At 45.3% G+C, this 15,870-nt stretch overlaps 2 protein-coding genes across 2 annotated transcripts; both read left to right on the top strand.

The window, feature by feature from the left end:
- Positions 1 to 3,792: 3,792 nt before the first annotated feature.
- Positions 3,793 to 6,186, top strand: LOC132208060 (ferritin, heavy subunit-like). Its single transcript, XM_059643807.1, has 4 exons — positions 3,793 to 3,894; positions 4,974 to 5,120; positions 5,663 to 5,788; positions 6,040 to 6,186. Exons 1-4 carry the CDS (start codon positions 3,793 to 3,795, stop codon positions 6,184 to 6,186), a joined length of 522 nt encoding a protein of 173 aa, XP_059499790.1.
- Positions 6,187 to 10,603: 4,417 nt separating this feature from the next.
- LOC125447282 (ferritin, middle subunit-like) lies at positions 10,604 to 12,999 on the top strand. The gene is made up of 4 exons (XM_059643808.1): positions 10,604 to 10,705; positions 11,821 to 11,967; positions 12,499 to 12,624; positions 12,853 to 12,999. Exons 1-4 carry the CDS (start codon positions 10,604 to 10,606, stop codon positions 12,997 to 12,999), a joined length of 522 nt encoding a protein of 173 aa, XP_059499791.1.
- Positions 13,000 to 15,870: the final 2,871 nt, after the last annotated feature.

Raw genomic sequence — 15,870 nt, 5'->3', positions numbered from 1 at the left:
GAACTTGGACAGAGAGCTGGTTCATTGATGATAACGGTTTGTCCCAGTCCCTCTGTGTAGAAGGTTAAGGGATGGCTGTGTTTGAAATTTCAAAGAGGATTAATGGATTTGACAGAGTGGACAGACAGAATCTGTTTCTTGTCTATGGTCATTGAGGACTGTGTGCAAAATAGGATTATAATTTTCACATTACAACTAAATCATCCAGGATAGTGTCAAAAACAGCTTCTTTGTGGAGAAGATAATATGTGCACGTGCTGTTAGATATTTATTGGGTAAGGCTTGACTTTGACAATCACTTTCTAATTTCAACACTAAAAATATGTGAATAACACATTTTGTTTGAGAAACATAGAAAGACAAAACAGGCTCAATGTTACAAATCTGATGTGAGTACAGGAGCAGAGAGACTTTGGGTTTCAAGTATGTGATTATCTGAAAGTGACCAGCCAAGATGATGCTGTTATTGAGAAGGCTGTGGTGAACCAAGCATGTGGATGAGGGAAGGGCAGTTGACGTGGTGTACATGGACTTCAGTAAAGCCTTTGATAAGGTTCCACATGGTAGGCTATTGGAGAAAATACAGAGGCAGAGGATTGAGGGAGATTTAGCAGTTTGGATTAGAAACTGGCTTTCTGTAAGAAGGCAACGAGTGGTGGTTGATGGAAAATATCCAGCCTGGAGTCAGGTCACTGGTAGTGTGCCTCAAGGATCTGCTTTAGGACCACTGCTGTTTGTCATTTTTATAAATGACTTGGACGCAGGCATAGGTGGATGGGTTAGTAAGTTTGCAGATGACACTAAAGTCGGTGGAGTGGTGGACGGTGTGGAAGAATGTTGCACGTTGCAGGGAGACTTGGATAAACTGCAGAATTGGGCTGAAAGGTGGCAAATGGAGTTCAATGCAGATAAATGTGAGTTGATTCAATTTTGGGGGAATAACAGGAAGGCAGAATACCGGGTCAATGGAAAGATTCTTGGCAGTGTGGATGTGCAGATGGATCTTGGTGTCCATGTACATAGATCCCTGAAAGTTGTCACCAGGTTGATAATGCTGATAAGAAGGCTTACCGTGTGTTAGGTTTTATTGGTAGAGGGATTGAGTTCCGGAGCCGTGATGTCATGCTGCAACTGTACAAAACGCTAGTGCGGCCTCATTTGGAATATTGCGTGCAGTTCTGGTCACCCCATTACAGGAAGGATGTGGAAGCATTGGGAAAGGTGCAGAGGAGATTTACCAGGATGTTGCCTGGTCTGGAGCGCAGGCCCAATGAAGAAACGCTGAGGGACTTGGATCTGTTCTCATTGGAGAGAAGTAGGCTAAGAGGGGATTTAATAGAGACATACAAGATGATCAGAGGATTAGATAGGGTGGACAGTGAGAGTCTTTTTCCGAGGATGATGACTTCAACTTGTACAAGGGGGGCATAGCTACAAATTGCGGGGTGATACATTTAAGACATTTGTCAGAGGCAGGTTCTTTGCTCAGAGAGTGGTAAGGGCGTGGAAAGCACTGCCTGCCAATGTAGTTAACTCAGCCACGTTAGGGGCATTTAAACAGTCCTTGAATAAGCATATGGATGGTGACGTGATTGTGTAGGAGGTGGGGCTTGGATTAGCTCACAGGTCGGCGCAACATCGAGGGCCGAAGGGCCCGTTCTGCGCTGTATTGTTCTATGAACCTTGTGTTTTCAAATTGAGGCATCGAGCATAAAAGCAAGGAATTGATGATACCCCTCTACAACTCATTGGTTAGACCACATTTGCAGTGATGTGCTCAGTTCTGGGCGTGGCTTTTAAGGAAGGGCATGCAAGCACTGGACAGAGTTCAAAGGTGATTTATAATAATGACACCTGGAATGGGGAATTTCAGACACACGGAAAGATTAAAGAAATAGCGCTTATTCTCCTTGGAGCAAGGAGCACTTGTTGAAGTGATCAAAATTATCACCAATTCTGTCAGGGTAAAGGGGGATATTCTGTTTTCACCAGTGGATACGTTAGTGACGAGGGGTCACAATTTGTCAGTGAGGGAGCTCACAGTGAGAGGAGGAGAAACCTCTTCACTCAGAAAGTTGGTAGGGTTTGGTATGCGTAGCTGACAGGAGTGATGGACGCAGATTCCGTAGGTGGCTTTAGAAAAGCAGCTGTATACATATATGGAAGTGGCAAATTTAGAGGGATACAGACATAGGGCTGGAGAGTGGGGCTGGGTGTGGAATGCTTTCAGAAGCTGAATCAGGCACGATGGGCCAAATGGCTTCCTATCATTAAAAATCCTCTGCATGTTCCCCCAGGAAATTCTCAGAGTTTGGAGAGGGCCTTTGTACTCCTCTCAGTGGGCACCTGTACAAGGCACCTTTAATGTGGGAAAGCTGTTACACATCAGCAGAGACATGGTCCTTTACACAAGGTAGACCCAGTTCCACTGGCAAAGAAATGTTGACTGGGGATCCCCCAACTGCTGACCTTCACCCACCGTCACAGCCAACGATAGCACACGCCTATCTTCCACCTGGATGGCCGTTGGGAACTTGTTTTGCATTGCACTTTACCAGGACCTTCCCCTCGATCGTACTGTCCTGGGTGGCCCTGCCAGGAGGTGAAATCCTCTTCAGGTATCACTCTCAGAACCAACAGAACACTCGAGGCTCTCCATCACTGCGAGGTGACAATCCACAGGCAGGAGCTGGAGGCAGGGAGATGCTGCTCAGGTACAGACCCATCACAGAATCGGAGAATTGTTGTGGCACAGCAGGCGGCCATTCGGTCCTTTGTGCCTGTACCTGTTCTGGTTGTTTTCTAATTCTGCCTGTAGAGATGTTACAAAATCTCTGGATCTGGTATGGACTTGGACCAAGGCTTCCTGGTCCACAGCTAGGGACATTACCCCTGCATCACAATACCCTGGCTGCACTGGTTGTACAAACTTAGAATCATCGAAAAAAAATTGTTGGATTCGGCCATTCAGCCCCCTCCAGACTGCTCTGCCATTCCATGTGATTGTGGCTGATTCCATAACTCAGTCCCATCTTCCCACTCTCTCTCCATACTCTTTGATCCCTTCAGCCCTCAAAGCTACACCCAACTGCTCCTGGAAAACATTCAAAGTTTTGGCCTCAAATGTTTTCTGTGGCACAGAATTCCACAGGACCCCCACTCTCTCGGTGAAGAGATTTCTCCTCATCTCAGTCCTAAATGTGTCCTTAGGCTGTGACCCCTGATCCTAAACTTTTCCATCATCAGGAACATCCTTCCTGTCTTTTCCACAGCTGACACTATGACAATTTTCGATGACCCCGAGCCAATTTCCCACCTTTCTTTCCCAAATCCCAGCACAACAGGCTGAGAAACTGACACTCCCCTTCCTCAATGAGTCCCTTCTGCAGTTGATCACAACCACCATAATTTAAAAACAAAACGAGCAATCTTTTCTCAAACCATATTTACTTCTTTTAAAAAAGAACCAAATGACCTATGACCTGAGTGAGTGGTGCAGAAGGTTTGAGATGCCGAATGGCCTCCTGCTGTTCCAATCACAGAATAACCATCCAGACCTGACTCTCATCTCCACCTCTGATCAGCTCTGCTTAACACACCCTCCCCCTCTCTCTCATTGGTGCCTGTATGCAGGGGTGGTTCCTGATTGGCCAGCAGCAACTGTCAGTCATCATCAGTTCGGTCTCCCTCTGGGTGAGTGCCGGTTGTCTCAGGAGTAGAAACACAACAGCTTTGGGGATTGAGGCCTTTGTTCCAGAGTTGTCCTTGTGATTGTGAGCAGGAATAGTGAAGATGGCTTCCCGAGTGTGTCAGAACTACCACAAGGACTGTGAGGTTGCTGTTAACAAGCAGATCAACCTGGAGCTCTATTCCTCCTATGTTTACCTCTCCATGGTGAGCTTTGTGGAATTGAAGCCTGTGCTTTGATAGTGTTGACCTGTTTGGGGTTTTTATGCTGGGTTAATGACTTAGCCGTAGCATGTATTGTTTTCTGTGGCCCTTCCCCTGATGCAATCTCGTGCAAGTCCTAACACTGACTGTCTATTCAGTTTTTGAACACTGTCTTAATATACAACTGGCTCCTGGGTGTGGATCCCCAGTTGTCCATCTTGGGACAGTGTAGCCCTTGGTGATTGTTTTCATTGAACTCTGGAGGGTTGAGCTGGTTTTGCTGATAAATTTAACTTGGTTATATCCCTTTTTCTTCAGAAAACCTTCCCTGGTAGGACACAAATGTATCCTTTTGTTTGAACCTTGCCCCATTTGCCAGACTGGCTTATGTTCAAGATCTAAAGTTCCCTTAACTAAAGACAGCAACTGCTGGAAATCAAACAGCAACAAGAATAGCTAGAAAAGTTCTACAGATCTGCAAGGAATGGTGGAAGAAATCCGGTCAAATTTTGGGTCCACTGACCCTTGCTCAGTGTGTTTTGTGAGCTATGAAAAGTGGCACACACTTGAAATATTAACTCGTGTACAACAAAGCAGTTAGAATTCTGTGTGGAGTGGGTGGTAGGACACTAGGGTTATTCAGGTGGGTGATGGTGATAATGAGGCTGCTGACTGAGATTTCTGGCTGTGTTAATGACTGACTGCATTATTCATAGCATTTCATTCAGTTGGATAGGGGTCTAACTAGTCTCCACCTCGCGAACAATAGTGTTTTATCACCTGCAGAACAGGGATATCTAATAGCTATAGACAGCTGTCCCCTTCATTGTGCACCATGCCACACTCTATTGCACCATTTTAGCAAAACACAGGTGAGGGATTGCATTTGGTTTTTGTCCTCTATTTCCAGAAGTCTGGCTAAGTATCTGTTACATGGGTTATAATCCATGGAAGGTGACTTCCTGGCTCTCTCTAGTTTTGCCCACTTAAATGTGGAGTCAAGATGGTAACTGGGTTAGTATCTGAGAAGAGGCATTGATGTATTTCAGACATTTCCCTTTATTGCCTCTTTCCCCCGACAGGTCTCTTACTTTGACCGGGATGATGTTGCCCTGCGTCACTTTGCTGAGTTCTTCAAGGAGCAGTTCCATGAGGAGCGGGAACACGCTGAGAAACTGATGGCTTTCCAGAATAAACGTGGAGGCCGAATCCTCCTGCAGGACATCAAGGTTGGATTCCAAAGCTTTCTTTTGCAGCTTTTTGTGAAATACCACTCCATTGTGGCTAGCTCAATCTGTTTAGCTTCAGGACTGAGCAAATACTGTATGAATGGGGGGGTTGCTCACCACAATACGATTCCCTTCACTAAAAGGAAACACTTTTGCACGTGATTGAACAATAGTTGGCAATTGTGATAATCCAGTATTCTGGATGGTGAGCAAATATCGGTGTCTACCGCTGCTTTGGACAAGATGAGGTGTCAAAAGGGAAAACAGAAATCTTTCAGGTGTGGAAAGCATCAGTATGAAGCCTTAATACATCTAGCAGATGTTTCCGATGCCTTGTGATTACTCTGATCACAGCATAGCAGGATCTGTTTAGAAATGTCCCCTTCAAGAACAGTACCAAATACAGCAGGTGTTTCACCAAGGTCAAGTCGGCCTGTAGTACTTCCCCTACAATGATGAGGGATAATTAACTGATCAGATGTAGACTAATGATACAACTGCCTGCTGAGCTGTGCTTTCTGTTCCTGCTTCCCTCCCTCCAGAAGCCAGAGCAGGATGAGTGGGGCAATGGTCTGGAGGCAATGCAGAGAGCTCTGCAGATGGAGAAGGATGTGAACCAGAGTCTGCTGGATCTGCACAAACTAGCCTCTGGCCACATGGACCCTCATGTGAGTGTGGTGTATTTAAATCAGGGATTTTGAATTAAAAACAGGGATCAGACACTTGGTCCTTTTCGTTAGCCACAAGATCTCCTTTGACATTGTGGAGGGTTTTCTTGGGTTATACCAAGATCATCCTGTTTCTAAAACTGAGCACTTTCTCGAGTGTATTTGGCAATCTCCATGACATCACTTCACTGTTTGGTCTCCCAAGCTGTATTTTGTTGGATTTAACCAGTTCCCCTCTTTGCTTTCTCCAGCTGTGTGACTTCCTGGAGAGGCACTACTTGGATGAGCAAGTGAAGATGATCAAGAAGCTGGGAGATCACATCACCAACCTGAAGAGACTGGGAGCCCCTGACAATGGCATGGGAGAGTACCTGTTTGACAGGCTCACACTCAGCTGAGTGGGGTCAATATCTATATCTGTTGTACATGGTGACCTCATTCTACTAAATGACTAGTTGTGCTCTGAGCAAATTAAAATAGTATTCACCATGGAATTGAGTACAGTGTGTAATTTCTATAGCTTCTGGTTCTTGGAGCTTTTTGTGCTGTCATGTCTGATCATCAATCCTTTGTTCTTTGTGACATTCTTTGATTCAATGCCTGCCCCAGTAACTTGCTCAGTGTTTGATTCTGCTGTGTCTGGGGATTGAGTGGGCAATCCTTTTATTGGAAATTCCATAACTGGTAAGGTTGTTGACAGATAAGTCAGCATTACTGACATCTACCCGCAGGGACAAGTTTGCAGGACCAGCTTCCAATCAATGCACTGACTGAAATCAGTCCTTTGCCTAAAGGGTAGGCACTGATCTAATGCACTGCCCTTGGTCATGTGTTTGGGTCTCTTTTTAAATAAGCAGATTCTGGAAACCAGGATCAAAACCTGCTGGGAAATCTCAGGTTTGGCAGCATTGGGAGGGAGAAGGGTTGAACAGAACCTGGCCATGAGACACGTGATCATCTCTTGTTTGATTTTGTTGCCTGACAGTGAGGTGTTTTCCAGCAATTTGTTCTAATGCCTTGGTGTTACTCATTTTCGTAAATCGTAAAATTCCTCCTCCCAAAGAGTAAGATAGAATGCTTTTCCGCAGTTTTTTTCTTTGACATAAGCAATTGCTTATTGCACTCTTCCCTGAGCTAGGGAATTAGTTTCTTCAGTATCTCCTTACATGTAAGAGAAAGGAAACATCTACCTTGTCTTACAATGCTAAAGATGATGAGGAACTGCGTTGGGAATGAAGCAGTGCCCCCCTTGTTGCCTGTGTGATAATTTCTATTATTACCCTGCAACGAAGAGGTGACAAATACTGAGGATGCTTGGTGCAAAAGCAAGCTAAAATGCAACGAGCATGTGCAGAAATCAGCAGTTTCAATTTTCAAGCAGATCAGATCGCCTGCTGTCGACTGGCTGATCTGTGACTCCACACAGTGCACGCTGGGGGCCTAATCACGATCAATCAGCCCTGAATTACAATGTGACTGGTTTGTGTAAGTGCTTTAACAGGATCAGGCTATCACTGACGGGCAGCATTTATTATCCATCTCTGATTACCCACCCAGCCCATGAGTAATTCAAATTAAACCCCTTTGCTGTGGCCGTGGGGTTACACATAAGCCAGAGCAGGTAAGGATGGCAGTTTCTTACAAACAAGGACATTAGTGAACTAGAGGCTTGTTTGCACCATCACTTCTGGAATGAGAATGATGTGCAGGAAATTCAGTGATGTCAGACAGAATCAGGAAAACAGGTAGCAGTCTAACACTACAGAATGTTGACAGCCTCCAGCAAACGAGCAGCCACTTTAGTCAATCCTTCCACCACTGACATACGCAGAGACTGCAAAATATATACCATCTACCAAATGCTGTAGGAATCCACCAAAGCTCCTCAGACAACTTCTTAAAACCATAACTACTTTCCATCGGACAAGGGCCGCAGAAATGTGGGAACACCATGCCTCTCCACGTTCTACACTAAGCCACTGCTCATCTGGCGTTGGAAACATAGCCCCACATTCCCTCCCTAACAGCAGTATGGCTTTGCCTACACCAAATGGGCAACAGTAACGCAAGAAGGAAAGTCACCACGTTCTCTAAACTAATGTTAGCCCTGATCTCTGAGGGGTTCAAATACCTCTGGATGGAGAGGTATTGGTGAAATTGTCAAGTTCCTGTTCAACCACAGCCGGAGTGCACAGTTCTGGCAGGTACGACCCCGACAATGGTCATGCACAGAATTTCTGGAAGTAACCTGGACAGAGAGATGGTTAATTCATCATAATGGCTTGTCCAGTCCCTCTGTGTAGAAGGTTAAGGGATGGCTGTAACTGATATTGTTCAGAGGACTAACGGATTTGACAGGGTAGAGAGGAAAGAACCCATTTCTTCTCAATGATCATCTCGGACTGTGCGTAGAATGGGATGACAATCTTCACATGAGAACTACATCATCCAGGATCATGTCAAAAACAGTTACTTTGTGGAAAGGACAACATTTGCACGCACAGATATTTACTGCACAAGGCTTGATGTTGCCAATCACTTTCCAATTTCAAGACATAAAAAAAAAAGTGAGTAATGCATTTTTGTCCAAGAAACACAGAAAGACAAAACAGGCTCGATGTTACAAATCTGATGTGAGTACAGGAGCTCAGAGGCTTTCGGTTTCAAGTATGCGATTATCTGAAAGTGGTCAGGCAGGATGAAGCTGTTATTAATGGAGATTGAGCCACCTATGTGAACCTTGTGTTTTCAAATTGAGGCATCGAGAATAAAAGCAATGAATTGATATTGCACCTGTACAAATCATTGGTTAGACCACATTTCCATTATGTACTCAGTTCTGGGCATGGCATTCAAGGCACGACATGAAAAACCTCAAAAGAGTTCAAAGGAGATTTATTAGAATGACCCCAGGAATGAGGAATTTTAGATACACAGAAAGATGAAGGAAAATGGGCTAAATCTCCTTACAGGTGACCTTGTTGACATGATCAAAACTATGAACAGTTTTGATAGAGTAAAAAGGATATTCTGATTTCAGCAGTTGACTTGTCAGTGACGAGGGGTCACAGTTTGTCAGTAGGGGAGATCAGAGTGAAATGGGAAGAAACCTCTTTGCTCAGAAAGTTGTTCGGATTTGGAATGTGCTGCCTGGAAGAGTGACGGAGGTAGATTCCATGGGTGGTTTCAAAACAAGAGTTGGATATGTCCTTGGAAGTGACGAATTTAGAGAGGGACAGAGATAGGGCTGGAAAGTGGGACTAATCAGGTAGCTCTTTCAGAAGCTAATACAGGAACGGTGGGCTGAACGGCCTCCTGTTGTGAAGAACGCTCTGAATTTCCACCCAGGAAATTCTGAGAGTTTGGGGACGGGGTTTGAATTCCACCTGTAGAAGGCACCTTGAATGTGGGAAAGCTGTTACACATCAGCAGAGACATGGTCCTTTACACAAGGTAGGCCCAGTTCCACTGGCAAAGAAATGTTGACTGGGGATCCCCCCACTGCTGGCCAACACCCACTGTCACAGCCAACGATCGCACACACCTATCTTCCACCTGGATGGCCGCTGGGGACTGGTTTTGCATTGCACCTTATCAGGAGCCTCCCCTCGATCGTACCGTCCAGGGTGGCCCTGCCAGGAGGTGAAATCCTCCTCAGGTATCCCTCTCAGAACCAACAGAACACTCGAGGCTTTCCATCACTGCGAGGTGACAATCCACAGGCAGGAGCTGGAGGCAGGGAGATTCTGCTCAGGTACAGACCCGCCACAGAATCGGAGAATTGTTATGGCACAGCAGGAGGCCATTCGGTTCTTTGTGCCTGTACCTGTTCTGGTTGTTTTCTAAATCTGCCTGTAGAGATGATTTAAGAGCTCTGTATCTGGTAGGAACTTGTACCAAGGCCTCCTGGTCCACAGCTAGGGACATTACCCCTAAACCACAAGACCCTAGCTGCGCTGGTTGCAGAAACATAGGATCATAGAAAAGAAATGTTGAGTCGGCCATTCATCCCTTCCAGCCGGCTCTGCCATTCCATGTGATTGTGGCTGATTCCATAACTCGGCACCATATTCTCACCCTCTCTGCAATCCCCTTTGATCCAGCCCTCAAAGCTCTCCCCAATTCCTGTTTTGGCTTCAATCCTTTTCTGTGGCAGAGAATTCCACAGGTTCCACCACTTCGCCCCCCGAGGTGAAGAGATTTCTCCTCACCTCAGTCCTAAACGTATCCTTAGATTGCAAACCCTGGTCCTGGCCTCCCCCATAATCAGGAACATCCTTCCTGTCTTTTCCACAGCAGACACTGTTATAATTTTTCTATGACCCAGAGACAATTTCCCACCCTTCTTTCCCAAATCCCAGCACAACAAGCTGAGAAACGGATGCCCCTCTTCCTCATTGAATCCCTCGTGCATTTGGTCACAACCACCTTAATTTTTAAAAAATGTGTAACTTTTTTGAAACCAAATTGACTTCTTTTAGAAAAGAACCAAATGATCTATGACCTGATTGAGTGCTGCAGAAGGTTTGAGATGCCGAATGGCCTCCTGCTGTTCCAATCACAGAATAACCATCCAGACCTGACTCTCATCTCCACCTCTGATCAGCTCTGCTTAACACACCCTCCCCCTCTCTCTCATTGGTGCCTGTATGCAGGGGTGGTACCTGATTGGCCACCAGCAACTGTCAGTCATCATCAGTTCTGCCTCTCTCTGTGTGACTGCAGGATGGTCCCAGGACTATAAATACAAGAGCCTGGGGAGAGAGAGACTTAGTTCTAGAGTTTTCTTGGTGCTTGTGAGCAGGAATAGTGAAGATGGTTTCCCAAGTGTGTCAGAACTACCACAAGGACTGTGAGGATGCTGTTAACAAGCAGATCAACCTGGAGCTCTATTCCTCCTATGTTTACCTCTCCATGGTGTGCTTTGTGGAATTGAAGCCTGTGCTATGATAGTGTTGACCTGTTTGGTTTTTACGCTGGGTTAATGAATTAGCTGTAACATGTATTATTTTCTGTGGCCCTTCCCCTGTTGCAATCTAGTGTAGGCCTTAACACTGACTCTCTGTTCAAAACCTGACCATTGTCTTCATGTCCAACTGGCTCCTGGATGTGGACGCCCAGCTTGCTGTCTCTGGACAATGTAACCCTTGGTGATTTTTCATCTAACTCTGGAGGGATGATGTGGTCTTTGTCAATAACTAAATTTTAAAATTGGTTGCATTCCTTTTCTCAACAAAAGCCTTCCCTGGTGGAAACTTTTCCTGACACAAATATACTCCTTTTTGTTTAAAACCTTGCCCCATTCACCAGACTGTCTTGTGCTCAAGATGTAAAGTTCCCTGAACAAAAAGAACAGCAGCTGCTGGACACTAAACACCAACAGAAAAGCTCTAAACATCTGGTTGAAATCCAAGCTCTGGGTCCACTGACCCTTTCTCAAGTGGCCTTGAGCTATGCAATGTGACGAAAGAGGCACATTTTCACACTATGTATGTGATTTTTTTTTTCTCCCTAACAAAGCAGTTAGAATTCTGTGGAGTGGATGGTAGGACACTGGGGTTATTCAGGTGGGTGATGGTGATAATGAGGCTGCTGACTGAGCTTTCTGGCTGTGTTCACGAACACATGTCCCTTCATTCAGTTGGACAGGGGCCGAACTGGTCTCCACCTCCTGAACAATAGTGTTTCTAACCTGCAGAGCAGGGATGTCTAATGTCTATAGATAGCTCTCCACTTCATCAGGCACCATGCCACATGTACTGTCTCTCTTTCTCGCTCACACAGGCCAGGGATTGCATTTGCTTTTAGTCCTTGATTTCCAGAAAGCTGGTGAAATATCTGCACAAAGGCTGCTTTAGTATCTGTTGTTTGGGTTATAATCCATGGAAGGTGACTTCCTGCTTTGTCTGTTTTTTTACCACTTAAATGTGGAATCAAGATGGTGCCCAGGTTATTTCCTGAGTGAGGAGTGTCATTCACGAATTTCAGACAGTTTCCTTTTAACCTCTCTCCCTCCCTCCCTCCCTCCACAGTTCTCTTACTTTGACCGGGATGATGTTGCCCTGCATCACTTTGCTGAGTTCTTCAAGGAGCAGTCCCATGAGGAACGGGAACACGCTGAGAAACTGATGGCATTCCAGAATAAACGTGGAGGTCGAGTCCTCCTGCAGGACATTAAGGTTGGATTCTGAAGCCTTCTGTTTGTGTAGCTCTTTGTGAGCAGCTACAATCGACTGGTATCTCCCTCTATTTAGCTTTAGCATTGATCAAATACTGTATGAAGGGGAGGTTGTTCTGCAAAATAGGCTTCCTTTAGGTGACAGGAAATAATCATCAATTGAGACTCACCAGAATAGTGAGTAGATATCAATGTGAATGACTCTCCTTTAGACAGACTGAGGGAACAAAAGCTGAGACAGGAAATTGTTGCAGTGTGGAAAGTAGCAGTGTCCAGCCTTTCAGAATCTAGAAGATGTTTCTAACACCACAATCGTGAAGCCTATTCTCTGCATGTGAATTGAGAATCGACATGAACAGTAGAATGTGTTTAGAAAATTTCTTATTCCCTCAGTACAAAATCTAGTTGTCTTGAACAAATTCAAGTTTGTTTGTAGTACCTCCTACAATGATGAGGGATAACTAACCGATGTAGACTAATGATACAACTGCCTGCTGAACTCTGCTTTCTGTTCCCACTTCCCTCCCTCCAGAAGCCAGAGCAGGATGAGTGGGGCAATGGTCTGGAGGCAATGCAGAGAGCTCTGCAGATGGAGAAGGATGTGAACCAGAGTCTGCTGGATCTGCACAAACTGGCCTCTGGCCACATGGACCCTCATGTGAGTTTGTAAACTGTATTCTCTCTCTTCCTTGGAAGAAAGTGATGTGTTTGTGCACTCTCTCTTGGTTTAAAAATCCAATTACCTTCTCCCAGCCTCCTACCGGCTGGTAAAACCTTTCAAAGGCATCACCTAAGTGGACCTCCACATGGTGGTGATGGTCGCGTCTGTCATGGGAAGTCACTTTCAGACACCTTTTTGATCCTCTGGATTAATTTTGTCTTCCAGCTGTGTGACTTCCTGGAGAGGCACTACTTGGATGAGCAAGTGAAGATGATCAAGAAGCTGGGAGATCACATCACCAACCTGAAGAGACTGGGAGCCCCTGCCAATGGCATGGGAGAGTACCTGTTTGACAGGCTCACACTCAGCTGAGTGAGGTCAATAATGTGTCTGTTGTACATGGTGACATAATGCTAGTAACTTGGTTGTGCTCTGAGCAAATTAAAATAGTGTTCACCATGGAACTGAGTACTTTGTATAATTTCACAGCTGCTTCTGGCTCTTGGTATTGCTGTTTGACACCTGATCATTAATTCCTTTTCTGTTCTGATTAACCTTTGATTCAATTCCTGCCCCAGTCGTCTGCTCCTTTTCTCTTCACTTGTTTGTAGGAATTAGGTGGGCAATCCTTGCAGTGGAAATTCCACAAGTGTTCAATTTGGGTTTTTGGCTAGTAAGCAGTGTTGTGTTGACTTTTTTATTCCAAACCAGCTTCTAGTCAATATCTTCAGTGAAACCAGCCCCCTGTCTCAATGTTAGACACTGCCCTTGGCAATGTTCAAGTCTCTTTTGTAAATAAGCAGGGGCAGGAAATAGCAGGTTTGGGGAGCATCTGTGGAGAGAACTGTTCTCAGTCCCAGGACCCAAGATACAGTCACATCTCGTGACAGATGTTGCCAGACCTGTGAGGCTTTCCAGCAATTTTTTTGTCGCACTTCAAATCTAGCAATTTGAGCATACTTTCACTCTTTTGAACAGGAATATATAGTGGAACATCCAGCATCTAAGATGCACTGATCTTTAGCACTTTAGATAAGCAATTGTTTCCAGAGCTGGGAAATAGTTTACTCTCTTTTGCTGCAGTGGGGGAAGGAGTAAGGGCACTGCCTGATTGTAGGAGAATGGCAAAATTTGTTTTCTCGTGTATCAGTCTTTCTGCTTCTAGACAATGATCCTCATTATGTAATGCAGCAGTGCCCACCTTGGAGCCCCTGTGGTAGAACTTCTATCATTGCTCTGCAATGTAGAGATGCCAAAGGCTCAGGACACCTAGTAAAAATAAAGCTAGAATGCAAATGCCACTAGCAGAAAGCAGCAGTTTGTGTGCTTAGCAAGGAAATAAGCTCTCCTGATGTACGCTGACCGGCATGTACCTCCACCTGCAATGTGCTATGGCTGCCTAATTACTGGTGCTCAGGGGTGACAGTTTCCTTTATTTAAAGGATGAGGATGTCTCTGAGCTGACACCATTTATTTATCCATTGCTCATTGTCCCCAAGGCCAGGTCAGAGTCACACACGTGGCTGTGGTTGCAGCGTCATACGCAGGCCAGGTAAGGATGGGTTTTTGACACTGAATATAATGCTCCTCATCAGCTTCTTAATTCTAGAACTCCAGAGAGTTGTCGCACAGAATTAGGAGATCATTCCACCACTCCAGAAACTTGATGGCCTCCAGCAGCCACTAGATGCATTCTTTGCACCACTGACACACACGGAGTACACTGTGTACCGCCTCCCAAAAGCTGGAGAAATCCACCAAAGCTCCTGAGAATACTTTCCAAAGCCCTAATTACTTGCCATGGGAGAAAGGCATCTGATACAGGGGAAAACCACCCCCTCTAAGTTCTCCATCAAGCTACCTGCCATCCTGAGTTGGAAACACAACACCCCATTCTCCAGTGTTGGTGGATCAGAATCCTGGAATTCCCTCACTAGGAACATTGTGGATCTGACTACAGCAATTAAAGAAGGAAAGCCACCCCATTCTCTCATGGTGGGTGTGATCTCCGAGCGGGTCAAATACCTCTGGCTGGGCCGCCTTTTGTGAAATTGTCAAGTTCTAGCTCAACTCCATCTCGAGTGCATGGTTCTAGTAGGTTCAATCCAAAGATGCTTATGCACAGAATTTCTGGAATGAACCTGGGCAGAAAGTTAATTGGCTACGATGATAATCGTTTTCCCAAGTCCCTCGATGTAGAAGTGGACGGGATGTCTGTGCTTGGAATTTACAAGTGGATTCATGGATTTGACAGGGTAGATAGAGAGATCCTGCTTCTTTTCAATTCACATCCAGGACTGAGAGGGGGGAATATGATTACATTCCTAGCAGTAGAAGTAAATCATCCATGATAAAGCAAAAAACAGCTGCTTTTTGGAAAGGATAATATGTGAATGAGCAGTTAGATATTTATTCGGTAAGATGTTGATGTTGCCAATCACTTTCCCATTGGAACATATGACCAAACAGGTAGATGAGAGTAAACCGGTTGATGTGGTGTATATGCATTTCGGCAAGGCGTTCGATTAGGCTCCCCACAGTAGGCTATTGTACAAAATGCGGAGGAATGGGATTGTGGGAGATATAGCAGTTTGGATCAGAAATTGGCTTGCTGAAAGAAGACAGGGTGGTGGTTGATGGGAAATGTTCATCCTGGAGACCGGTTACTCGCGGTGTACCGCAAGGGTCCGTGTTGGGTCCACTGCTGTTTGTCATTTTTATAAACGTAGAAGGATGGGTTAGTAAATTTGCAGATGACACTAAGGTCGGTGGAGATGTGGGTAGTGACGAAGAATGTTGTAGGTTACAGAGAGACGTGGATAAGTTGCAGAGCTGGGCTGAGAGGTGGCAAATGGAGGTTAATGCCGACAAGTGTGAGGTGATGCACTTTGGTAGGAGGAACCGGAAGGCAAAGTACTGTAAGATTCTTGGTAGTGTAGATGAGCAGCGAGATCTCGGTGACCATGTACACAGATCCTTGAAAGTTGCCACCCAGGTTGACAGGGTTGTTAAGAAGGCATACAGTGTTTTAGCTTTTATGAATACAGGGATCGTGTTCCGGAACCAAGAGGTTATGCTGCAGCTGTACAAAACTCTTGTGCGGCCGCACTTGTAGCATTGCGTACAGTTCTGGTCACCGCATTATAAGAAGGATGTGGAAGTTTTGGAAAGGGTGCAGAGGAGGTTTACTGGGATGTTGCCTGGTATGGAGGGAAAGTCTTACGAGCAAAGGCTGAGGGACTT

This window comes from Stegostoma tigrinum, unplaced genomic scaffold (assembly GCF_030684315.1).
Source record: "Stegostoma tigrinum isolate sSteTig4 unplaced genomic scaffold, sSteTig4.hap1 scaffold_275, whole genome shotgun sequence".
Classification (NCBI taxonomy): Eukaryota; Metazoa; Chordata; class Chondrichthyes; order Orectolobiformes; family Stegostomatidae; genus Stegostoma; species Stegostoma tigrinum.
Note: the sequence above shows the minus strand (reverse complement) of the source record. Positions and strands in the feature narration are given on the sequence as shown.

Excerpts from the sequence above, each read along its gene's own strand:
- LOC132208060 (XM_059643807.1), top strand. The coding sequence starts at position 3,793 with ATGGCTTCCCGAGTGTGTCAGAACTACCACAAGGACTGTGAGGTTGCT. Across the intron at positions 3,895-4,973 it reads CCTATGTTTACCTCTCCATG|GTCTCTTACTTTGACCGGGA; the intron begins GTGAGCTTTGTG and ends TTCCCCCGACAG. Across the intron at positions 5,789-6,039 it reads CTGGCCACATGGACCCTCAT|CTGTGTGACTTCCTGGAGAG; the intron begins GTGAGTGTGGTG and ends TGCTTTCTCCAG.
- LOC125447282 (XM_059643808.1), top strand. The coding sequence starts at position 10,604 with ATGGTTTCCCAAGTGTGTCAGAACTACCACAAGGACTGTGAGGATGCT. Across the intron at positions 10,706-11,820 it reads CCTATGTTTACCTCTCCATG|TTCTCTTACTTTGACCGGGA; the intron begins GTGTGCTTTGTG and ends CTCCCTCCACAG. Across the intron at positions 12,625-12,852 it reads CTGGCCACATGGACCCTCAT|CTGTGTGACTTCCTGGAGAG; the intron begins GTGAGTTTGTAA and ends TTTGTCTTCCAG.